Source organism: Macaca nemestrina, chromosome 1 (assembly GCF_043159975.1).
Source record: "Macaca nemestrina isolate mMacNem1 chromosome 1, mMacNem.hap1, whole genome shotgun sequence".
Taxonomy (NCBI): Eukaryota; Metazoa; Chordata; class Mammalia; order Primates; family Cercopithecidae; genus Macaca; species Macaca nemestrina.
In genome coordinates, this window is record NC_092125.1 from 112,720,496 (window position 1) to 112,746,351 (window position 25,856).

Sequence of the window (25,856 nt, forward strand, 5' to 3'; positions counted from 1 at the left end):
ACCGCCCCTTCTGAACCCTGTGGATTTTACTCAAGTCACAGCACTTGTCATGCCATTTGGCAGTGACTTGCTTTCCAGATGGAGCTCCTGGAGCACTGGGATAATGTTTTCTTCATATCAGTATCCACAGCACACAGCACAGCACCAATCAAGTCTACAGAGGAGCTCTCAGGAAATGTTTTCTCAGTGGTACAAAAGAGAAGGGGTGTAACCCTCCACTCATCTCCCCTCGCATTCTGTCCCATTGATTCTCTCAGAATCCCTGTATTCTCCATTTTACTGAATCTTCAGCATGGCTCCTTCCCTAAAGAGGATCCCAATAACCCATCTGAGGCCCAGGAACAGACACCTGTGATGGGCTGTGACAAAAAAAATGGCAGTGATAAGGAAGGGATGTTATTACATACCACTTGTCTGGGCTGCCTCCTAACTGATGCATCCCTATATTACAGCAGTTACCACATCCTGTTAAAATTACCTGTTTGTGTGCCATCTTTCCTTACCATATTAGGTATCTCAAGGGCAGCCATTGGTTTTATTGCCCCATGCCAATGCCTAGTGTGTTATCTGAAAAATTAAGTACTCAAGAAATATTTATATTGTAAAAACCTTTCTAAAGGCTAAATGTAGACTGAATATTATTATTACTGTTTGTGGTACGAAGAGACCCTTCTCTTGGTACCTCCTGATTCACATGGGAGAATGTTTTAAGGTAAACACTGTCATCTCGAGCCCTTCTCCAATTGTTTTTCGTTCCATCTAAGCCCACACTTACTTGGTGGGCATCCACTGTGAAGGTAGCCCCAAGGTCAAGGCTCTTGGGTCTGGGGCAAGGCCTCACATTCACATTCTCCTCCTCTTGGTGTTGGTGCTTCCCAGGAGAACCAACCAGTTCTGTGTTTATTCTGTCGATGGTGCTGGTCAGATGCACAAGGAGCTCTGGAGTAAGTTTACTATTCCCTTCCTTGCTACTCAGCACAAGTTGTTCTTTGAGGAGGTTGATGATATTGTGGGCATTCTTCAGTTTTCCCTGGAGCTTTCTGAACTCAGCCTGAAGGCTACTCTCACTCAGACCCTCTTTGGCTACTACAGTCTCAACCATCACCTCGCCCTTCTCCTTGTCTTCCTCGATCTCCCATCCATCAGACATTGCTTCTCCCATCTGCTCTTTCAGCTCTGCATTCTCAAGGCAAAGGCTCAGCATGGTGTTCCTGCAGGAAACACACATAATTGAGGGCTAAGTCTGGTCCTGACAACAGTTCCTAACAGTACCTCTTACCCACATCTCAGCCCACAATAAACTCAGACATACCCCAGAGCATGAAGCAACCTGAGACCTATAACAGCTCCCTAATTTTATATACAAGAAAGCCAAGGCTCAGGAAGAGTAAGAGACTTGCCCAAACTTCCACAGCTTCTTGGTGGCAGCCCATCACTAGAAACCCTGGACTCAAGACATGCAGGCTAGTTTTCTTTACTTGTGCCACGCAGCCTCATATGTTCTAATTTTTAGTAGCCTCTGGAATAAACAAGAGTACTTACACTGTTAAAAAATAAGACCTTTTCTGTGACAAATTTATTGTTATAAATTCTGCAGTTCTATTATTTATCATCAGTCAGTTTCAAACCATTGGGACTTAGGAACACAGAATAAATAAATAACACTAATCAGAATTATTAATACAATCAAAACGTACTTAGATAATTATTTGCTTTATGTCTGGCTCACACGATACAGATAATCTTCCTGAGAGCAGGACTGTGTCTGTCCTATTCACCCCATATCCCCAGTGCCTACAAAAGTGCCTGCCACATAAATCATTCGTATTTGTTGAAGAAATAAAATTGACCAAAACAGCTATTTTTCACCAAGACATTCCAGATAAATTCTTTCCACAACAACGAACTCACACTAGGGTTGAGTGGAAGCAAACATGGCTGTAACAAGTCTATTCACTTAACTTCTTTGAGCCTCAGTTTCCTTTTATATAAAATAAGGATGATAACACTTACCTAGTGGAGTTAGCAGATGCTTAAATGCTTAAATGAAATTGCATATACGGTATGGATCGCTCAGGGTCTAACAGGGAAGTCATCCAATCCCTGCTGTACTAGCTGCAGACCTGAGAAATACTAACAGCAGAATCCCATAAGGTACTGGTTAAAAAGGCTGTAGAGCTAAGGCCTGTGAATCCACATTTTACTTAAGTTCCACAGGTGATTTTTAAATTATTATTTATTTAATAAATAAATAATAATTTAAAAATCTCTGTCACCCCGGCTGGAGTGCAGTGGCGAGATCTCGGCTCACTGCAACCTCCACCTCCTGGGTTTAAGCAATTCTGCTGCCTCAGCCTCCTGAGTAGCTGGGACTACAGGCACACACCATCATGCCCAGCTAATTTTTGTATTTTTAGTAGTGAAGGGGTTTCACCATGTTAGCCAGGCTGGTCTTGAACTCCTGACCTCAGGTGATCTGCCCACCTTGGCCTCCCAAAGTGTTGGGATTACAGGCATGAGCTACCACGCCTAGCCCACATGCTGGGCTAAGCATGCTAAACTGAGAACCCCTGGGCTACAGGATGCACAGGAAATGGGTAATTCACAACTTGAAGGATCAGCAGTGGGCTATGCACCTAGATTGAATTTCTCAGAATCCAGGAGTCTTGGAACCCAGAGCAGAACTTGTCTGGTGTGTTTCTGGGAGGAAAATAGTATATAGGATACAGAAAGACAATCTATGAGATAGTTTCTCAATAAAGAAAAAGGGGATAGGCATTTTACCAAAACTGGGATGTGGAAGGGGGATAAAGTGGGCACATGTGTATACGGAAAAGAATATTTAATATTTCTAACTTCACATTTAGAAAAAAGTGATGTTTTAAAATACAAACATGTAGAAGAAAAACTCAACAAAATCTTCTTGAAAGGAAGAATAATGCATTAGATTCTACCTTCTACAGTATCAGTGATTCTTTAGGTTGGGTGGAGGGTTGAACAAATCAGAATTTCAGGTTAGTAACAAAGGAAAATAATCCACAGGGATATCTACAGATGGTTTGATTGTAGGTTCAACAATAGAATCAAAAGAGATGTACTGTTCTTACCTATGACAACTCAATTAAGTTTACACATACAAAAATTTAAGCAACATAATATGCTTTAAGTAGAACTTAAGGAAAAAGTTATTATGATAATTCAGAGCAAAAGAATCAGCATTAGAACAACCACAAGAATTTTTAAAAAATTGTTTGACAAAGTGTATAGTATAGAAACGAGGTTTAGATGTTAGAAATTGGGAGCCACAGACTATTATGCAACCTTGAGCAAGTCACTTGAAACTTTCTAGGCCTGAGTTTCCTCAGCTGTGAAACAAGGACATGAGGCTAGATGCCTAGGTCCTTTTCAAAGTGCTAACATTATTCGAGGAAGATTAAGTGGCAGGTAAGATGCAGGGAAACAACAGGGCATGATTTAGAAGTTGGACAGTTGTACTCCAAACAGGCAGTGATGATTGTAGTCCTGGGAGTGAATGAATAAATGGATCAGCCCTACAATATCAGCATGTTCTCCAAGTATCTTTTGTCAAAAAGCCATCAAAGACAGAGTGGCCAATGAATGAGCTATCTGCTAATGAATGAGCTATCTGCTATTTTTGTAAAATTACTAAAGCAGCAGAGACGAAGGGGCCTCGACAGAAACCCTCTGGCCAGGCGTGGTGGCTCACGCCCAGCACTTTCGGAGGCCGAGGCAGGGGGATCACGAGGTCAGGAGATTGAGACCATCCTGGCTAACACAGTGAAACCCCATCTCTACTAAAAATATTAAAAAAAAAAAAAAATTAGCTGGGCGTGGTGGCGGGTGCCTGTAGTCCCAGCTACTCGGGAGGCTGAGGCAGGAGAATGGCGCGAACCCAAGAGGCGGAGCTTGCAGTGAGCCAAGATTTCGCCACTGCACTCCAGCCTGGGCGACACAGCGAGACTCTGCCTCAAAAAAAAAAAACAAAAAAAAATCCTCCTCCTTCATGGACTGTTCTGGTTCTCTATACAGCAGTGAAACATAGTAGATAGCAGGGATTCCTTATATGTTTCAGTCAATTAAAAAGAGCAATACTGGTCATGTAACAATGAGTTTTCCACCATGACTGTCATATGTATAACTGGCAGATGCACAATAATAGTGGGCATTGTTATACTGAATTAAGACCAGGATTATTTGAATAACAGAAAGTGATTACCATTAGCCAATATTACTTACTTTTATCTAAAGAATTTGTAGAAATGTTAATGCATTTCTGCCTGGGATATGGACCAAGCAGCCCCCTGTCACACGGATGCCTTGGCTGCAGCAAGGCAAGGCCCTTGGCTGTGGTGCTTCACGACCCACAAGGTCCCCTTCTCTGGGAAGAACGTCCTACCTGATGTGGGACACTGAGGAGAATCCTGCTTCCTCAATTTGAGCCTTTAGCTCCTTCAGTTCCTCCTCAGCTTTCCTCTTCTCTTCTAAGTGCTGGTGGATCTCAGCCCTCAGGTGGAGTATTTCTTCCTGAAGACACTTGTTACTGTCTCCTCCCATCGGGGAAGGAGGGGAAAAAGATGGGTTCTGGGTCTCCACAGTTGCCAGACTTTTCTCCAAAGCCACCTTGACAAGCTAAAAGAAAATCATGGTTTGAAGAAGTTAGGCCATTAAAGAGGACCCAAGAGAAACATGAGATTGCAAAGGCAGTTCTCAATGAGAACAAAAACAAACAAAAAAAGCAGATCTAAAATGAACTCCCTATCCAGAACCTCCTTAGTCAGGCAGAAGGGCTGGTTTCGGTGGGAAGGACACACTAAATGAGCAGGAGGAATGGAGGAGTGGAGCAGGAGGAGTGGAGAATAGGAGAATCCAGAGATGGTGAGGGAGAAAAGCACATAAGAAATTAAAACAAATGCAAACAAACAAGGTTGAAACAGGACTGGAGGGTGTGAATGCGGTGATTCTTCTCTTCCCGAGGAGACAGAGTCCTGCGAGTTTTCTCACAAGTCAGGAAGCTTCATCAGCTCTGCAACACTTGAGTGCTGGATGGCGGGAGATGACGGCTTAAGGTATCAGGGCGCAAAGCCTAAGGCCCTGCCTGTAATTCTGACTCCCTCAAGGACAGCTGAGAGGGAGGACTCGGGGCACTGGGGAAACAGTCAGCAGACGTAGTCACAGAATTAGAATAAGGTGGAGCTACAGGGAAGACAACACCAACCATTTCATTGGCAGCAGAAGAATCACACTCTGCAGCTACTGGGAGGTACAGGTGGAGCCGCCCTGCCAAGCAGCCGACCTCACTTTTTGGTTATTATCCTTATGCCGATGCTGCCAGACAAACTCTCTCTACAAATCTCAGCATGTGGAAGAAACAGAGGGAGGAACAATTGCCCAGCACCTTTCTATTTCTTGAGGACACTCTTGAAGTTATTCATCAATGTTTTAATTAAAGCAGATCTTATGGCTTTTCCTCAAATGCAAATTTGTCAACTTTTAGACTTTGTTTTGTTCATTTTGGGCTTTATCCCATGCTCTTAAAAGTGTAGAAATCAAAATCTGAGTATGATAATCTACTTAGCATATGACTAATTACTTTAGTACAAGGAGCTCCTGCCTGTCTGTCCAATATTATCTAAATATGTCCCAATGTCACATTGGCTTCTTTTTCTTCTCAGTGGCAGCATCTGGAGCCTTTACTTAACTTCAGGTGAATTTTGACCTCTGAATTTTCCACCCCTCCCCCACAGCTGTTGCTGGGTCGTGTTGTTTTGTTTTATCTCTATACATACTGTGACTTGTAATTGTCACTTATAAATTCATTCTGGATATGAATTTATCATGTAGTGGCCCCCTGATTGGGGATGATTTGTAGAATTAATTATATGCTTTATATCTCCATTCAGGTCACCAATACATTGAACAGAGCAGGGCTGAGAACAGCTTATATGGATCAATGATTGACAGAGCTGCCGGGGTTGGCACAAAGCCACTGACTTTTGCTATTCCCCAAAACAAAGTATGTTCAAATCTAGGTCACAGGTTTGCGGCAGGGTTGATTCACAGTATGCACGTGCAATGATGTTCAGTAGCATAGCAGTTGAGGTTGTGAAGACCTGTGCACCCAGGTCAAAGAAGAAACATCCTTAGACAAAGCCACTCAATTCCCAGGCACCCAGTCTTACTTGGGCTTTCTGAGCCTGAGATTTGGCAGGCTCCCGGGAATGTCTGTCTCTAAGACTCTGCTGGCAGGCTTAATCATGCTGGTGGCCATCTCCATATGTGCCCCCCAGCATTTGTGACAAAATAAGGGAAGGGGCACCACATAAAACCACTTCTGAAAGCTTATGATCCCATCCCTCATTTAAACTATGTGATGTTGCCATTCTATATAAACTCTTTCCAAGTAACTTAACTAAAACGTACTTTGCCATTAGTCTTGAGTGCTGGCACAGCATTTTTCTTTTCTAGGCCTTAATGGTTCCTTCTGCTTAAAAATAATGTCTAACTTTAATGAAGTTTACTGATTATTAAAGTGACTTCTGGATATATGTTACCTTGTTCTACTGGTTTCAATATACCTATTTTCTTTAAAAAGAAAAAATTATGAACCATGAATGTTAACACCAGAAAAACCTTAAGGTACATCTGATCTAATTTCCCAGTTTAAAGTGAGAAAATCAAACATTGCCTAGGGATCTGATTTTTCCCCAGGCTAATTTGCATTTTCATATTTCCATCTCAAAGCGGACTTTCTTTGGCTAAGTTTTAAATGTAAATGCCTGAAAAGTAACTCATGATCTAGCCTTTTCATTAGTTTTGATCATGTATGAAAGCAAATATTTCTTTCTCCCAAATGAAACCCCAGGGCTTCCAGTATCTGTAATGATAGTGTGAATCCATTAGGTCTATTTTGAATTATATCTCTCTTGGGTTTTTTTCACATTTCCTAACTCACTTGTGACATTGCTTCCATATAATTCAACTTTTTGTGCGCTGGGTTCCCATTTGCCCCACAAAGGCCTATGTGCAAATCTGATATCCTGTTTGAATGACACTGTTTTGTTTTTACCCTATTGCTTCATATCTGTCACAATGTTAAGTCAGTGCTCAACATTAAGGCATTAAAAATGAGCTTTTCTCAAATGCTCAGGATCACTAATCATTAGGGAAATGCAAATTAAAACCATAATGAATATCATCTCACACCTGTTAGAGTGGCATTATCAGAAAGGTGAATGATGTGTTAGAGATAATGCAGAGAAAAGGGAACACACACATTGTGAATAGGTATGTAAATTAGTACAGCTGGTGTGGAAAACAGTATGGAGTTTCCTCAAAAACCTAAAAATAGAATCTACCCTATGATCCAGTAATCCCATTTCTGGGTGTATATCCAAAGGAACTGAAATGAATGTGTTAAAGGTGTATCTGCACTCTCATGTTCATTACAGCATTATTCAAAATAGTCAAGATGTAGAACCAACCTAGGTCCATCAGTAGATAAACGGGTAAAGAAAATGTGGCAGATAATACACAACGGAATACTATTTAAACTTAAAATGTCAGGGGATAGGTCCTGTCATTTGTGACAACATGAATGAATCTGAAGGTCATTATGCTTAGTGAAATAAGCCAGGCACACAGAGACACATACCACATAAGCTCACCTATATGTGGGATCTAATAAAGTTGAACTCATAGAAGCAGAGAGTAGAATGGTGGTTATTAGAGGCTGGTGGAGTGGGGAGGGAGAGTAGAGGGAACTGTTGATCAAAAGTATCGACAAAAAGAGTAGGTCTTAAGATATATTGCATAGCAGGGTGACTATAGCCAATAAAATGTATATTTCAAAATAAGAGTAAATTTCCAATGTCTCACCATCAAAAATGATAAGTAGGCAAGTTGATGAATACGTAATTAGCTTTGTTTAATCATTCCATATTGTTTGTGTGTATATATATGTGTGTGTGTATATATATACATAAAATCATATCATATCCCATAAATGTATACAAGTACGATTTGTCAATCAAAAATAACTTTTTAAAAAATAGCTTTTTTCAAGTTTATCACACTTTGTCTACTAACGTCTGTTCTTTGTATTTGAATCTTGATTTTTTTTTCTTTAAGAGGTGGGGGTCTCATTATGTTGCCTGGGCTGGCCCTGAACTCCTGGGCTCAAGAGATTCTCTTGCTTCAGCCTCCTGAGTAGCTGCAACTATAGATGCACACTACCTGGGCTTGAATCTTTATTCTTGATTAACTTTTTCTCCATTATAAAACTTCACATAAAAAATACAATGGTTGATTACTCTAGTTTCTTTCACAGCAATTTCATAGGTATTTATGATAGATCTTACATCTGCTTGATAATAGAATTTCGTGGGAGATAATCTAGGGAAAATTACTATCATGGCCAGACTTGAGGCTTCCTGAGGTGGCTGAGTCCAAAACATAAGGAGGAAGCAACTTGCATTGGCCAAAAGGTGATTCTCACCTTGGAAGAAAGACAAGGTTGGATGTGTCTGTTAGGGAAAGTGTATGAATGCTTGGAGTAGGAAGGGAGCTTGGTGTCAAGCAAAAGTTTACCTTCCAAGGACTTAACAAGGAGAAGCTCAAAATCTACCTTAAGGGACCACTTTCCTGGAAACAAGCAAACAAATTTTGAGAATCTGGACACAAAACAGTTACGGCAAAGTAAGCTTTATTTAATTGGTAGCAGGAGAGTCACAACCTCAAACTCCAGAAAGATGAAGTAAATTTGCAATGATTTCACACCCCAAGATTCCTCCTACCCAAAGCTGAAGATGTATTTTCAAGGAAAGGCGATAGAAAGAAAAATGGTGCTTACCCAAGAGATTCTTCCATCCAGCAAGTACATACTTTGTCTATCATGAGTCAAGCCCTGATCCAAAGGCTTGTTAACTCATAATTACACTAAGCATGTCTCCTATGCCAAGTAATGTGGCAAGTATTGTGAGGGAAATACAAATGCCCTAATGTAAAATGTTCATTCCAGGGTGGACTGACCTTCTCAAAATGGGGTCTGGTCAGATTCTCCATTCTAGGCTACAGGAAAGAAGGCTGGAGAAGAAGCAACTTTACAACTCAATTTGCCTACAGTTGAGAATCAGAGCAAATGACTTGCAATACCAGGAGCACTTCAGACCATATCAATCAGAATCTGACTGTCTTCATATCTGTGTCTCCTGTTCATTTATTCTGAAATTAATCCTGTCCCACAGTCATTATAACCATCAGTGACCAGCCAACCTCCCAATCTAGCTGTCTTAGAGTAGATATTTGTTCATTCCGCAGGTCCCTCTCTCTCACCCAAGATCCTCAATGAAATCAGAGAGTGAGGACAGAGGGATCTGTCTGGAGGGACAGAGATGTATATAATTAAAGACACAACCATCAGTAAGGAGGACTCAGGAGAAGCTGTTCAAGTAAAAGAAAAAGTGGAGCTCATGCAAGCACTCAAGGGAGCAGGGAAGGTTGGGTACAGCTATAGCAACAAGAAGGTTGATCCTACTACAAGAAGGTGATCCAACTACTATAAAGAAACTGTTGAGAACATGACATATCCCAGACAACTACTCATGTCCCCAAGTGCCAAATCCCAAAAGATTTGAGGACGCTCACTTGGGCTCTTCTTATTGGTTGATTCGATGTCTCCTCTTTCTCTTATGCAGAAGACATACAGGCAGACCCAGAAAGCCTCATTTCTTGTATAGTTTTCCTAAAAGCCCCAAGAAAGCTGTCACTGGACAGTCCAGCTGCTTGTGTGGGACACCTACCAATGATTCACTTTCTCCTTAAGAATCATAGGCACAGTCCATCTAGGAGATGAGATTAATAAATGGCACGGACGAAGTGGAGACATTATAGGAGTTCCAGTGAGTGCTTGTGGGATCACTATTGGTGACTTAATCTCTGAAGTCCAGATTATTCACTCTTGTAACATGCTAGTTACATCTGCACTGATGGTGGGTGGAAACAATGTTTCAGCCTCAAGTTCTGAGACTTGACAGGGGATTGCTGTTGAAGAACCATCTGCTGATCATTGAGTCACCATGACCTCAGTGGTTTGTCAGGTTGCATAAGGTTCTCTCTGTATAATGAGATTTCACTGAGAAAGACCCTTGCTTTGGAAGCATTCCAGTCTTCTTGGAGTTCCTTCCCAAGCAGGTCCTCCACCCCGCCACCTCCCCGAGCAGCCCTTTGATGACTCCCTGTCTTCTGTGGTGCTTTTCAGTTACAAAAAGCCCAAGGGGAATGTGTCCATTGTCTTGCAAGTAAAAATTCTTCTGAAGCTATAGCTACAGAGAATAAATAGAGGCAAAGGTGGGTAGGAAGGGGCAGGAAGCAGAAGAAAGAGATACAATACAAACCAAAGGGTGGATTGGAGAGGAAAATGGAGTGAAGACATGGGTTGGAAAGGCAGCCGGGAAGCTCAAGGAGAACAGGAAGATGACTGAGAAGTGGTTTATATATAAAAAAAAAATCTTCTCACTCTAAGTCCACAAGGGCTGCAGGAGACCATCAGACCTCAGAAGGGCTGTGTGCCATCCACCCTGGAAGCTCCAGACCCTGACACTGACTTACTTGCTGGTGACTATGGTGTGTGGCCTCCTCCTCAATACTGTCAGTGAACTCAGTGCTTGCATCTTCCGTGTCATCCCCTGCAGCTGCACCTGGAAATAAGTCCAGAAAAGAAAAGTGATTCCCTTCACAGATGGCTTCCAGACAGCAGGTTAAAGTATACTTTTTGCCACCTGCCTCTGATTTCTTCCTTTCTCCATATACATGGGGAAGAAATTCTCCCTAGCCAGCAGGGCTGGCAAGAAAAATAGAACTTTTGTATCACAGACACTTTCTTACTCATACTCAAGTCTGAGCCTCACAACATAAGCTGACTTTGCCTGCACAGACCCATTTCTAAGGAGCCGACTGTCAGATACACTGGTTAACCCACTCAAATGTCAAAAAAGCCTGAATTATTCCCCATTGCCTGGCAACATAAAAACTTTCTCTTCCACAACATGAATCCAACATGACTAACCCTTTCCCACCACTGAGTGCCTGGAGATTAGAGCTGCCCTGATTCTCTCAGAGGTATCTATTGTTGGGATCATTTGTGCATAGGGTGACAATCTCTCTGAGGAACTTCCCTCTGGGGGTCCCGTGTCCTCGTAAGGTTCAGGTCTAGTCAAGATTCAAGACATCAAATGATTCAGTTGTTCCATAATTTCTTCTTCTAACCTCCGTTCCTCCTCACCTCTCTCAAACTCTTATTCTACGCAGACACCCTTTGCCTAAAGGGTTTCTTGCACTGCTTTATCCACATGCGATTTAACCCATCCTTTCATTCTCCAAAGATGGACACAGGAACTCTAGGGCCCAAACATCTACACCTTGCTCTAAGGTACAAGTAGCTGCAGTTTGCGGTATGGGCAAAGGTCTAAGGCAGCACTGACCAAGAGGACTTTCTGCAATGACAGCAGTGTTCTGTGCCAGTGTTGCCCAGTACAGTGGACACAGTCATATATGGCTATTGAGCATTTGAAATGTGGGTAGTAGAGCCCACATTTCAAATCACTGAATTTTAAATTTTATTTAAATTAACTTATATTTAAATGACTACATGCAGCTAGTGGCTACCCTCCTGGACAGCACAAATCTAGGGTGTTTCTTCCTCCTTATATTGATTAAAATTAAGACTGTTCATATATTTTAAGACCAAGAGCTATGTTTTACATTACTGATTTTTCGGGAAGTGTAGAAATTTGTTATGGCTAATTTATCAAAGAAAATCTACTGTGACACTCATTGTGTCTTATAGAACCTCCCCAACTTAGAGAATCTTGAAATCTTGTTCTCATCATAGCCTCAGCAACCAACCAGTTACAACTCCACTTCTGACCACTGATTAACCTGGATCTCAAAGAGATTAGTTGGTGAGTCCAAGGTTACACAACTAGCCCTCACAAGAGCTGTGTCAGTAAGTCAAGACTCTGGACTCTTAGAAGCCACTCACTTTTTCTTCTGGTGACAAATCAGATCTTTATCTTTGCTTCTTCCTCCAAGACCAAAGAACCTTCCATTGAGTTCAGACATCCAGGCATGAAAGGCTCTGCTTGAATCATGAGCATTCACTACCCAATGCAGGTAAGGTAAGCGGGGCAGTTCACATCTACATGTTTGCAATGGCCCAGGCTGATCTCATGGAAGTGCTAAGAGGTAGTAAGTTAGTAAGTATGCTGTGATAACAGCTTAGGTTTCCTCATCTACACCATGAAGTTTGTGTTAACTTTGGATCAAAGAAAAGTCTTGTTCAGTGAAGCCCCTACCACCTCTACCACTCAGCATCTTTAGAGGTCTGTGGCAGACAGTGTACAAGAGGAATTTCCAATACTTACTCATTCAAACCAACCCAGAAACCATCTCACTCAGGATGCTAGCTGAGTAGAGGTGTATGGACACATTCCCTAATCTTTTGCTGCTTTAAAAACTTACTGAACCCAGGATTTACCTAGGACACCCATATCATGTTATGCTTACTTTAGAAAATCTTTCCCTGTACAACAGTAGCAATCACAATCTTTTATGTTTTTCCAGCAAAGGAAATGAATTGTCTCACTCAGTGACAGAAAACAGACTGTTCACATTGTTTCTCTTTTGAACATGGGGCTGGAGAAGGATCCTGTAGTTGAAGAAAGCTCAGCTCTATGAGGTCAGGATCCTCATCCCCTACCATTGTTGCTGGGTTGTGTAGTCAAGCTGGGCCCACATCCCAGAACCATTCCTCCCAGGTTCCAGAAGCGAGAATTGAAAAGGGTGACTGTCACTGGTCTTGACGGTTTTTATCTGACACTTTCTGCCCTCCATTTATCTTGGCAGCCTTTCTGGTGCCACGTCTGCATTCTAGGATAATGCTCCATCTCATTTCACTTAACAGCAGGATGCTATGGTTCTGGCTTCATAAGGAATTAGATGGAGACAAACAAATGCTCGTCTCATCTCAACTCTCTACTACACAGGGGTTTTGTTTCTTCCCTTCTTTCTCTTCTTTAAGCTAGCTCGCAGTCTTCTTCCATTACGGCAAGTTTAAGGGTTGCTCAGCCTTTTAACAATTTGAATTAAAATGCTGAAATTTTTCTCCCATGTTTGAGGGGTAAAGCTAAAAAATTTATAGAAAATATTGGAATAAAAGAGTAAGTTATCTCATACAAGGTCCGATGTATAAGTTTACATTAGACATCTTTTATCATTTTCCATTTTTTAAATTAATGATAGAACTTCTCTTTTGTGAGTGATACCCTTTTCTAAACTTTTACAGCACAACGAAACACTGTCTTCAGAACTAACTTGGAATACTTTGAATTTCTAATTTAAAGGTACCTATGCTTTTATATTGATGACTCTTCTGTTTATTTTTTGATAAAATATAAAATAGTCTGCTACCTTTAGATTCTCTGGAAGCTAAGAATCGCTTCATTTAACTTGCTTCTTCGAGATTAAACTTTACATGTTAGACTGGCAATTTTATCAAAAACTTTTATTTGAGGCTTCAATAAAAGTTCTCAACTTGTGGTTCTTGGAAGTTTCTAGGCTTTGAACAACACAAAATGGAGGTGATACCAAGATGTCCCTTATTTAGATTTAGAAAATTATTTTCTATCAGCTATCTAATTCCATAAAGTACACAAAAATAAGCCTCTAAAACATAAGACCATAAAATCCTTGGGAGAAAATGTAAGCATTATGCAAATATAAGGTATTCTTATCACTGAGGCAAAAATTCATACTACTGTAGAACTTTTTAAATTGGGTATGGTATAATAATAACATGAACTATGGAGATAGACTGTCTAGATTTGAATTGTGCTTTTTTCGTTAGTTATGTCACTTTAGGCAAATCATAACCTTTCCATAACTAAGTTTCTTCATTTAATAATTAGGGTTAAGACCATTATCCGCTCCATACTGTCGTGAACTTTAAAGGGTTTGCTGATTTTGAAGTGCTTAGAACAGTGCTTGGTACACAGTGCGTACTCAATAAATATCATCCTTAAACAATATTATTATTATTGTTATTGTAAGTAAACTGAAGTGGTCCATGGGCTTATAAGTTGAAGACTCAGAAAGCTGAAGGCCATAGAACCTGAATATCATCAGCAGAAGGAAGTTTTATACTTGATGTTATTATCTGAAAGATCTTGATGGATTCCACCTGCACTTCTTCATTTTTGAATACTTGTTTCCCCAGCAGGAGGCTTGAAATGACACTCTTTGCTCTCTGCCTCACAGGACATTGAAAAACTAAGGAGTTGTCAGTAAAGTAGGTTGAACTCTTTGGAACAGGCGCCTTACAAAAAGGATTAATCATCATTAAACGATAACTGTCTTAAAACTCCAACATGCATAAATAAGCCTTAGGGGAAACTTCATGACCTTTTATTGGTTTTGTTTTATTTTGCTTTAGGGATGAGGTCTCATTATGTTGCCCAGGCTGGTATTGAACTGCTGGGCTCAAGGGATCCTCCCACCTCAGCCTCCGAGTAACTGTGACTACAGGTGCATGCCACCACACCTGGTTCATGACATGTTAATTCTTTAGTAACGAGTCCAAACTGGGTGGAGTCAAGACCATTTCCCCTAAATTCTACTTTGTAGTCATTATTATCTTCCTTTAAGCCATTAATATGGGATCAACAGAAAAAGAGTGTTTTTCCATATAGTTACTTAGAACATGGCAATGTTCTAAGATCGTATTTTATTAATTTTAAAAGGTGATCGGAAGAACTAAAACTTTAAGCATGAATAAGTTGGCAGTGCCAAGTGTTCTTTCCTTTGGTACTGGGCCCTTGTGTCCGATACTCTCAGCCCCATCTCACTTTCACTGCCAGGTGCTCTGCCATGCGTTCATTACAAGAACGCTCACATTTTCATGTCATGAACCAACTACTGCTGACTTTAATATTATGGTGCTGTATGAGAGAATCAAGGAAAAGAGGCCTCCTATCAAACTACAATTTCGCCTGCACACATCCCCTTCAGGATCATAAGAAAACTATTATGATTCCATATAGTCCTCCATAGTTTCTGCTAAGAAATAAAATTCTCTATCTAGACAGATTCTGATCATGGAACAGAAGTGGTAGAAAACTGCTGTCTTTATGGCGTATATTTGTCTTTAAATTGCAACATCTCTTAGGTAGCCTTAGGGCTTTCCAGCGCATATGTTTCAGAAAGTAGCTGTTTCAAGTGACTTGAAAAGGTCAAATCATAATCTAAAACACTTTTGGGGGTATGAAATCCCACTAAAATTCTGGAAAGAGTTTCTACTTCTCCAAAAGGGTAATTATTCAATATAGCTACAGTTTTCTATACTTAGGCTAACCAAGGCACATGTAAATTAGGACTCCTGGGCAGACCAGGAGATACAACCACTGCACCTATTCTGTGATGCCATAATTCTGTAATGCAAGAAATTCTTCCTGCTCATGGTCTCTTTTTTTCTTCAAAGAACACGAGAAACAGGCTTTTCTAGGAATGTTTAGAGACAGCACTACCCACCACAGTTGGCTCCTCAAACCTCTGTCATGCTTTCTACTCTTCTCCTACAGCAAAGAAAGCAAGCAACGGTTTTTAAGGTAAAGTAGCCTGTGTCACATTTCTGGGGAAAGTGTAATAGTGTTTCTTTAGTCTTACTTCTTCGAGAGGAGAAAAATTTGGGTTTCTTCTTCCTTCCTTTAGTTAAATAAAGACTCATTCTATGAGCCTTGCTTTAACTTGGAATTTAGTAAATAATCAATAGACTGATTGTCCTATACGGAAAACAAAAAAGATACAAGCTTTCCCTATCTCCTTTTTTTTTTTTTTTTTTTTTAAATAAATACTTTAAGAATAAAACCAAATAATTTCTTCTGGCCTTTGATAATTTTATTGGATCAGTAACAATTTTTTTGTGTGTGTTTCAACTAAGATAGCTAAAATTCTAACACTTATATATAAAAATTACACTGCATTTTAGCACAAATGTTAACACAAATTAACAGCACAGTGCCATGAAGAAATGAAAAATATACAGCTTAATTTGCGGGGGAAATGGTCCTGGAAACAATGTAATGCCAAGTTTCTGATCATTTAATATATCACTCACCTCCTTCTTCATCTGATGTTATGAACCACTTTATTTATTTGAGACGGAGTTTCACTCTTGTTGCCCAGGCTGGAGTGCAATGGCATGAGCTTGGCTCACTGCAACCTCCACCTCCCAGGTTCAAGCGTGAAGTTATGAATCACTTTAATTCTTCTCAACAACCCACAAAATTTTAAGTGAAAACTAGTAAGACTTCATGGACGCAGACAGAAACTCATAATTTATAAAACATGCTGGTATAAACGCATGCCTCCAAAGGTTATAGATTGAGAGAGGTCAGTATCTTGGAGCTATGACTTTGATTATTGTAAAAAGAAGCACTACATATTCATGTTATATACTAAAAGTAAACCTACAAGGAAGTCAATTTGGTTTATTTACTTGAAACCCCTATTCTTCATATTATTTTAAATACAACATTTTCTGACGTTGCTGAACTTTCTATTTTACTCTTCCAGTTTTAGTAAGAGGAAAACAGTATGATAAAGATTTTTACTTCTGGAATTTGACTTTAAACAACAAAAAGGGAGAGTAACACAAAAATAATCAGTATGTCCCTTTATAAGTTTAATTATTCTTATTTGAAACCTGGTAGAATTAGTACTGTCAGGACCACAGTTTTTGTGTTTTGTGTTTCCTTCCATTTCCCATTCTTTGTTGGAGGCAAATTACAATGCTATTTTTTATTTAGAGAATTCATCTTGGCCCAGATGAGAACAGGGAAAAGTTGAAGACTTACCTTCTGTTAACACTTAGATTACTTAAAAGCAGCAGGCTTGTTATTTGATCATAATAAAATGTTTTAACAAAGCTACTGGTACAGAGGGTGAGAAGGTGGCTTAAATCCACATTCTAAAACACATTATAACTGAAATCATTACCCTACAGAAATCACTCCAATATATTATCCTAGTGACTCATTTCTTCTGTTTATTACTGTAGTGCCATACTCAAGTTCTGTATTTCCAGCTATTTTTTCTATGGTACAAATGGTTCCACACTACCAAAGAGAAAAGAAAAGCTCACTGAGATTTAACCCTGAGAGAACTGAGAGAAAATACTCTGTATTTTCTCAGGTATCTCACAGGATATACCTGGAAAAGAAAACTAATTTCATTTGTTCTATCTCTAGTACAAACTTCTACAAGGTAAAATGGAAAATGGACTGTTAAGTGTGTGGGTTACTAATATTTCTTCCTAACTTCACAGGAAGTTTGTCACCTTTCTTTGCAGGATACTGACTGTAAAGTCAGTAATACTCCATGAGGCCCTATTTGAAAAGGCCACTTGAGCTTTTCAGGGATGCCAAATGTCAAGATTTTGTAACTGTTTTATATAAAAAGATCCTGAAATGGGAAAACAAGTTTATCCTATCAATGGGAACTAGAGTTTTCTAATACTACCTCAAGAAAAGCAAAGGTATTATTGTTCTCTCTAAGGCTTACAGTCCAAAGGAAAGTGACTTTAGGTAGCTCAGTCAACCTTTATTTCTCAGTGAAAAGGACAATTTTCAATATAATGTGATCTGCTCCTCCTTTCCACAATCAGTAAACTCCAGATCCAACTGGAAGATCAACATAGAGAGAACTGAAATCAGTTTTCTTGAAGTTTTTGAAGCTGTGAGCCAAATATCTCATGACCCAGACACTGAATTAGGAGGATAAATGAGCATAAAAGTGACAGGTTTTTTATGTATATCTGCCACAGAGTTTACTTATGTATAAACTGTGTAAACAGAATATACTCAAGAACCCTCAAAGAAACTAATTCTTATGGTTAGGAACACATATGCTATACAGATTAAGATTTTCTGGATCCTTAATAGATCTCTTGCTATATATAATGTAATAGAAACATCTTTTAAAAATATAAATAAGGAAAAATGTATTTCCTCTAAGAAGCAAAGGTACTGAAACTATTATTGCTGTCCACAACTGAATGAAGAGAAGAGGGTGTGGAGAAGGTTGGGTGACAGGTAAGAGTGTGCACTATTAAAGGAGAAGGCGGACCTACTAACATAGTCCAATAATGTCTTTTTGAAAAAGTTATAACTTGGCTATCTAAAAAGAGAACAGCAGATGAATGTTGATTTATACTAGGTGCTAATAGTCATCAAATTTTCAATACTATAAACTTTCAATAGCAAAGAGTTTAGGGACAATATCTGTCTAAGGACATTTAGTTCACTCATTAAATAAGTCCTCTTGGAGGTTCTTTTCAACTCTGTACTTCTAAAACCTACAGACTTCATCTACCCTGAACTCTTACAACCATTACTCTGCATTATTTGCTATTATTCAAAAAGGAAATGTGAGAAAAACAAAATCTATCACATGAATTTTTTTTCTCAATTTAAGTTCTATGCTTCCAATTAAGTATGGCCTAAGGAAAAATTTACTTCATTATTTTTATTTGAAGATTATTTTTACTCAAGCACAAGGTTCTATAAGCACACGATGCTTTATCTAAAATTACTGTCATGTTGAAAAATGACTGTCAAAGGTAGAATAATCCAGTATGAGAAAGAGTCCGTGCTCCTGAAGAGAAAACGGAATATTATATCATGCTAAATACTATTAAATGATGTGTCCAACCACAGCATGATCTATGTGTGGATTATAAAATTTATCAGACTCATGCCCTCTAATCAGATGCCAAATTATCACCCAAAGTTGTTAGACCAGCAAGCTCTCTCCAGGTAACACTGTTTGCAAGCCTCATTCCAGCTATCTAGACCAGAAAAAGTTAGTACCATATTTTAGTCATATTTATGACATTAAGATCAGACTTTTAATTTATCCTGCTCTCAATCTACTCTTGCTGGAGGTTGAGAGAAGTAGAAGTGATTATTAACATAAACTGTAATCACTATGAGCCATTAGAAACCAAGAATCACCCAGAGCTGAATGTTAATAGCAGACTCAGAGAGCTTCCTTGGTCTATTAGTAAAATTAAGGAGAGATGTTCCCTAAATGCCTTGTTGTAACAACATGACAAACTAGTCTTTGATGGGTTGGCATTTCTACAGCTCCATTACCTTCCTCTTTACTTCTGGAAAGTTACAAAACATTTTGGGCAAGAAAAGGTCTCTTAAAATTAGGAGACTAAGAAAAGTGGATGAATCTGCCTACACTTCCTATCTCCTTCCTCCACTGACTCCTTTATCCTCAAAAGCCATTGAAACTGAAATGGCAGATCCATTAAGAGTAAGGCTTACGGCTATCAATCTTTTGCAAATTACTTAATCAGAAGATTCCAGAGTGCTTCCCCAGTAGAACATTTTCTCCCTGTCCACTCTAGTTTGACTGATGCTCTACCTGTTATAGACACAGCTAAAGTTACAGAAACAGATTAAATTTACAGTGTAATACAAGCCATGTCAACATGTGAAATAAATAAAGTGTCATGTTAAAAAAATAAAAAAAAACCGAAGGAAAAAAAATTGTGCCCCACTTAGTTTAGAAAGGGTATCCAGTCACATTTATTGTGCTAGAAAGCCTCAATCGCTGTTCCCAAATTTCCTATTTAAAGTAACTGAAACCTCAGCTTCTAACCTAGGAAACCTACAACCACAGGAAATAAAAACAAACTCATGGTGTTGAACCCACAAAGCTGCAAAGCAATCTTGGTTACTTTTCACACTCATGATTGTTAAGATATCAGAAATACAATCTCCAGTGCCCCTCTCCTTATACCTGTCATGTTGCCACAAGAAAGCATTGAGACAATGATTAAAACTATAAACATACATCTGTAACATTTCTTTCTAAACTATTCAAGCACTTCAAAGCCTGAAGCCTATTACTAGTTTTTATATGGAGAAATGTATACATAGTAAATAGTGAAAAATATAGGACCCTATTTAGTGCCACAAATGGAAGATGCAATACCCTCCTTTGGCTATAATGAGTTATTTGGTGAAACACTGAATGTAAAGAGGGATACTACATTTGAAATTATCTTTGTAAACAGAGATCATTCTGACACTGGAAGACCACTCTAGAAGTCATGTTCTGACTAAACAGCATGACCTTGGTTTAAAGAAATCTAAAGGAATCAATAAAGAACAAATTTTAAATAGAATTTAATCTGTACCTAATCTAATTTCACTCATGTACAACAGTCAACTCTGAGACAGTATTGGAGATAAAAGTTTACTATGATCACTTTCATAGTTTTTGCCTCTGTTCTTTAACTTGGCCTTCCCAATACTTGCAGTCTCCTATTACAAGACGACTCTCCTGGTTTTGATTACCTTCTGATAAGGATTATATCACTTTTACGAAGTCATTCTTACAGACTCTCAATCTCCTTCCCACTCTCTCATCTTAAAACTTGTACTCTTTTGATTTAAAAAATGCTCTCACTCAAAGAGGAGTTGACTAAATGGCAAAAATAATACACACACATGCATTTATGATATGATATGGAGCATACGAAATGGATTGTGAAAGTGGGGGAAGAATAAACTTTATTGGCCCACAGAAGGGATGAGGAAATGAGAAGAGGCTAGAGATAAGAATGAATAAAAGTGGAAAAACTAAAGCAAAATGATTTAAAATGTGCAAATACACTTTGCAACCTCTACCATTCAATTTGGGGATTGATATGTATGTACAGTGAGATCCATGTAGGCTAAAGTGAGTTTCACTTTGTAGTTGATGCTACTTGTACCAGTTCTATCATTAGTAAGTCACCGTTTAATTCTGCCAAAATCAGATAAGGATCTTTCTGGTTAGTGCAAACAAGGTTTTCCATCCTGGGCTGCAGTCTGACCCGCCAGTGCTCAGTAGGCATGCTTGTGATGAATTCGCACACTTTCCAGTTCCCCACCTCCAATGGCGGCCAGGGTCTCCAGCCTGTTTAAGCGCTCCAAGCTTCTTCCAAGAACTTCTTCTAGCCGACTGCGTAACACCTGAGCCCCTTCCAGTTCCACCTGCAGAGTTCGGTCTCTCTCAGAGCTGATTAAACATGCCACATGGAAGGAAAATGGATTAGCCATCAACTGCAGTGAGTCCACATTTGCTTCCAAAGAACCATCAATGCCACTTTGAGCTACACGACTTTGTAAAGTAATTGTTCTCCAGGACACAATAAATGAATGTAGTCTGTGTGGCATTTGTGTTCACCGCTGATAGATCAGTAAAGACTGCTCCCTTTTTTAAAAGCTTGCCCCTTATGCTAGATTCTGGGCCAATTTCACATAAAATTATAGCCCCTAAGATTTATTTCACACCCCTATAGCCCAAAAAAGAGAAATTTTATTATTTGACTAAAAGCTTTTTTTTCTGAAAAACTAAAACCCAGGACAAACTAAATGTAAACTGGAGCAAGACTGAGCCAAGTAGAACCACTACTGAAGATACTTGTTTTCTCATTTGTTACCAAACTTGAGGTGGGATGGTGTGCTGAAAAGGAATCTGGTTCATAAACACTAAAGCTCCAGAGGTTCTTTAAAAAGTAACACAATCAACTGGTCCTATCAGACCTTTCCTCTGCCTTCATTTCCCTGGTAGAAAGAATACATTTTTAAAGCCCAACAATAAACTACAAGAAACTGAATAGCAAAAATAATAATAACAATAAAAATTGAAAAAGAGTAAAAGGGGCTAGTAGGGAAGACAAAATGAGAAAAAAAAATGAAGAGAATATAAAATGATCCAGAGAGGTATCATATATGTGACCAAAAATCAAGAGGTAGAAGAAAATATATTCATCATGATAGTTATCGGTGGTCCCAGGATGATTTAGCCATCCCAATTAATATATTTTCTTCAATGATATTAAATGAGTATCAGTGCCCATGATAGCCTTACTTTTTTTTTTTTTTTGAGACAGAGTCTCACTCTGTCACCCAGGATGGAGTGCAGTGGCAGGATCTCGGCTCACTGCAACCTCTGCCTCCCGGGTTCAAGTCATCCTCCTGCCTCAGCCTCCCGAGCAGCTGGGACTACACGCACGCGCTACCTTACCCAGCTAATTTTTGTATTTGTAGTAGAGACAAGGTATAGCTTTACGTTTATAATAGAACAGCCTTTAACAGGACATGGATCACAGAAAAGAAATGAACATACACTGAGTGCTTACTCTATGCAAGGCATTGTTTTAGATACCAAAGCTGTCTTCTTATTTAATCTCTGCAATAGCTGTGTGAAACAGACACTATTCCCAACTTGAGATTTTGACACTGAGGCTCAGAGCAATCCATAAAACAAATGACAAAGTGGGTAGCCCCAGTAATTGTCCCTGTTTTTTCTCCCCTCTTCAGTATCATAAGCATCTGCACTTAATGAAGAATAAAAGGCATTAAAAGAATACAATAGTAAAAGAAATAAAAATTTCAATAAAGAATAAAAGGAAAAACAGCCACTCTCTTACCTCTCTGGATGGGCATGGAACTTCACCAGACTGCTATATAGCTGTCTCTCTGCTTGTAAAGCCTCATTGAGCCGACTCCGTTCATCTACTAGTCCTTCTAGCATCAGCAGCAACTGAGAAAAGAAGAAAGAAGAAGCAACACGCAAATGGCACAGTGAGACATGAAGCCACAGTTAATCCTGAGAAACAAGAAAATGCATTAACATGTACTAGGACTTAAAAAGCCCACTATCTTAATACTTAAGCTTTTGATACCATTTTATAGTTTTCAAATCAATGTCATATTACCTTTTTTTTTAATCTTTAAAACCCTGTAAGGTGGAATTCAAACATGGGAGCAAAAAGAAGAAAAAGGAGAGAAAAGCTAGAAGCACAGGAAAGCAGCTAAGAGAAAGGAGTAAGAGGGAAACAGGACAGGCAAGAAGGATATGTATATAATAGGACTCACTAATATTCTTCATTCATTCAATAAATATTTACTGAGCACCTTCTATGGGACAGATTCTGTTCTAGGTCCTAAGGGAAAGCTTACTATCTAGTAGAGGAAAAAGACGTTCATTAATCATAGATGTGTGTCACTGTGCATGTAATAAGTGCTATAAAGATAATGAGCTATGATAATGTATAATCAACAGAGTTGTTTAAGGTAGAGTTAAAAGCCAGAATGGAGTGGGGTGAGTAGTTAGTGAGAGGGATGATAATGGAGACAGGGAGTACAGGCAAGTAAGTCTTTTGGAAAAGTTTGGCATTGAAGAATGGTTAAACAAGGCTGTAGCTACAAAGAAATCTGGGGAAAAGACAGGGGTTTCTCTCTCTCTCTCTCTTTTTTTTTTTTTTTAACTGGGAGATACTTGAACATGGTTAAACGCAGATAAAAGAGAACGATTCAGTTGAGAGGGAGGTGACTTATGTATGAGTGTGAGGGATAACTATTGGTATGTGTCCAAAAGAACTGCTGCTCTTTTCAGAACTACAAATGTCAGAAAGGGGCATCTATAGCTGCTACTGACCAAAGTAGGAAACTTTAGAGCACAGTTCTCTATGAAATACCATCAACTAACCCTCCACAAATAGCTGAGATTGACAGCTTTACCATGTTTTATTTCACAGTAGAAAAATAAGGCTTGAGCTGGGCGTGGTGGTGTACACCTGCAGCTCCAGCTACTCAGGAGGCAGAGGCAGGAAGATTCCTTGAGGCCCAGAGTTTGAGGCTGCAGTGAGCAGTGATCGTACCACTGCACTCGAGCCTGGGTGACACAGTGAGACCCTGTCTTATGTGGTGACTCATGCCTATATGTAATTCCAGCACTTTGAGGAGCTGAGGAGGACGGACCACTTGTGGTCAGGAGTTTAAGACCAGCCTGACCAACATGGTGAAACTCTGTCTCTACTGGGAAAAAAAAAAAAGTAAATAAATAAATAAGTTTACATTCCAATAACTTACCTGTTGTCTTCGGTTTCCTGAAATTTCTTGACCCTGGGATTCTACTGAAGCAACTTTTTCCCGAAGAAGTAAGACTTCCTGGGTCAGGCGTTCCATAGCTGGTATGTCTTCAGGATCAACCAGTTGCATCTGCAGGTCCTACAAGTCAAAAAATAAGTGTGGATGTGAAAACAGCAATAAAAGGGTTATTCAGCAGAGGAGCAGGGGAACAAACATTCTTAAAATAGTCTGCCTATACTTTCAAGTGGGATATTGATAATCACTGGCCAAGGGATCCAATGTGTGCAGATATTGTCTGAAGATGCCCTACAGCTATTCTGAGCTGTGAACATTTCCAATGGTCTTTGAAAAGTTTTGAAAGACCTTTATGAGATCTTCTTTAATCTGTATGTTCCTGGTCAGAGACTCCATATCAGCAGCCTGCACCTGCAGCTCTTCTTCTTGCACAGCCATCATGGACTGTAGAGCAGAAAGTTCCATCTGTGAAAAGAGGAAACAGTATCTGCCATGTTTACATTTTAACACCGAGGCAAATGCTTTTGCATATCATATCACTATCAGCCAGTAATGCAAAAGAAAACGAGAACATGAATAGGGCTCTACAGCCTCAAATCAATAATCCATGCAGTATGGTACCAAAGGATGTTTTATGGGAAGATGTCATAGTTGTTCTTAATGACGTCTTCCACTTTAGCTGGCACTATAAAACACATCAAATTTGTTTAACAAGCTTATTATGATACTGAAAAAGAATGGTCACCATTAGCAGCAGCAAGAAGAGATGAAGTTTTTATGTATTTCACCCAACAGATGAAAAAGTGACAGCATGAGGGTATCTCCATTTTGCAACCCTTAATGAATGAATGGATAAAGCATGAAACAGCAACAGCTGCTACCATCACGAGAGATCACCAAACATTACATGCCTCCTGATGGAAGAACATGCCACCACCTAGGAAGAAATATTGCCAAAAGCTGGCACTACATGCCCTAAACTTTCAGTGTTCTCACCAGAAAATGACAAATACTTGGCTATGACAAAGTTCATTAAAAATCATAATAGGCCAGGCGCGGTGGCTCACGCCTGTAATCCCAGCACTTTGGGAGGCTGAGGTGGGCGGATCACAAGGTCAGGAGTTCAAGACCAGCCTGACCAACATGGTGAAACCCATCTCTACTAAAAATACAAAAATTAGCCAGGCGTGGTGGTATGTGCCTGTAACCCCAGCTACTCAGGAGGCTGAGGCAGGAGAATCGCTTGAACCTGGGAGGTGGAGCTTGCAGTGAGCTGAGATCACGCCACTGCACTCCAGCCTGGCAACAGAGCGAGACTCTGTGTCAAAAAAAAAAAAAAAAAAAAAAAATTCATGATAATAACCATAGCTGCTAACACTATGCCCCGGGCTCTCAAATAAATGCTTTGTATATATTTAATCCTTTTAACAAACCTAGTGATCTGACTCCTGCCTACTTTTCCTACTTTAATATCTGCCATTTTACTCCTCACTCATGACTCTGTAGGCACACTAGACTTTTTCTCTTCTAGGAACACCAGACCTTCTCTTGACTCGGCCTTTACAACTACTACTCCCTTTGCCTGAAATATCTTTCCCAGGGCTGCCTCCTGTTCATCCTCAGGTCCCAGCTTATGTGTCATCTGCTCAGAGAAGCCTTCTTTGGCCACCCTGTTTAAGATGGTCTCCATCCATGTTGCTTTCTATCATTTCCCTCATATCACTTACTATACTCTATAACTATAATGTTTGTTTATTTATTGTCTGTATCTCTCCAGTAGAAATTAACTATATAGAGCCAGAGACCTTACTGATTTCATTCACTACCTCATCC

General features: G+C 39.5%; 1 protein-coding gene across 29 annotated transcripts in view; it reads right to left on the bottom strand.

Moving 5' to 3' along the window:
• Positions 1–25,856, bottom strand: part of LOC105479022 (myomegalin) — a 220,063-nt gene that overhangs the window by 31,236 nt on the left and 162,971 nt on the right. For 26 of the 29 annotated variants that reach the window (XM_071069792.1, XM_071069790.1, XM_071069844.1 and 23 more), the window contains 7 exons: positions 24,372–24,488; positions 24,009–24,146; positions 22,565–22,677; positions 21,020–21,147; positions 10,627–10,715; positions 4,418–4,650; positions 776–1,211 (listed from right to left, as the gene is read on the bottom strand). In XM_071069792.1, coding sequence (XP_070925893.1) covers positions 776–1,211; positions 4,418–4,650; positions 10,627–10,715; positions 21,020–21,147; positions 22,565–22,677; positions 24,009–24,146; positions 24,372–24,488 — 1,254 coding nt within the window. Of the gene's footprint in view, positions 1–775; positions 1,212–4,417; positions 4,651–8,705; positions 10,341–10,626; positions 10,716–21,019; positions 21,148–22,564; positions 22,678–24,008; positions 24,147–24,371; positions 24,489–25,856 lie in introns of those variants that run through there. The other 3 variants (XM_011736788.2, XM_071069882.1, XM_011736787.3) reach the window with 1 other exon arrangement.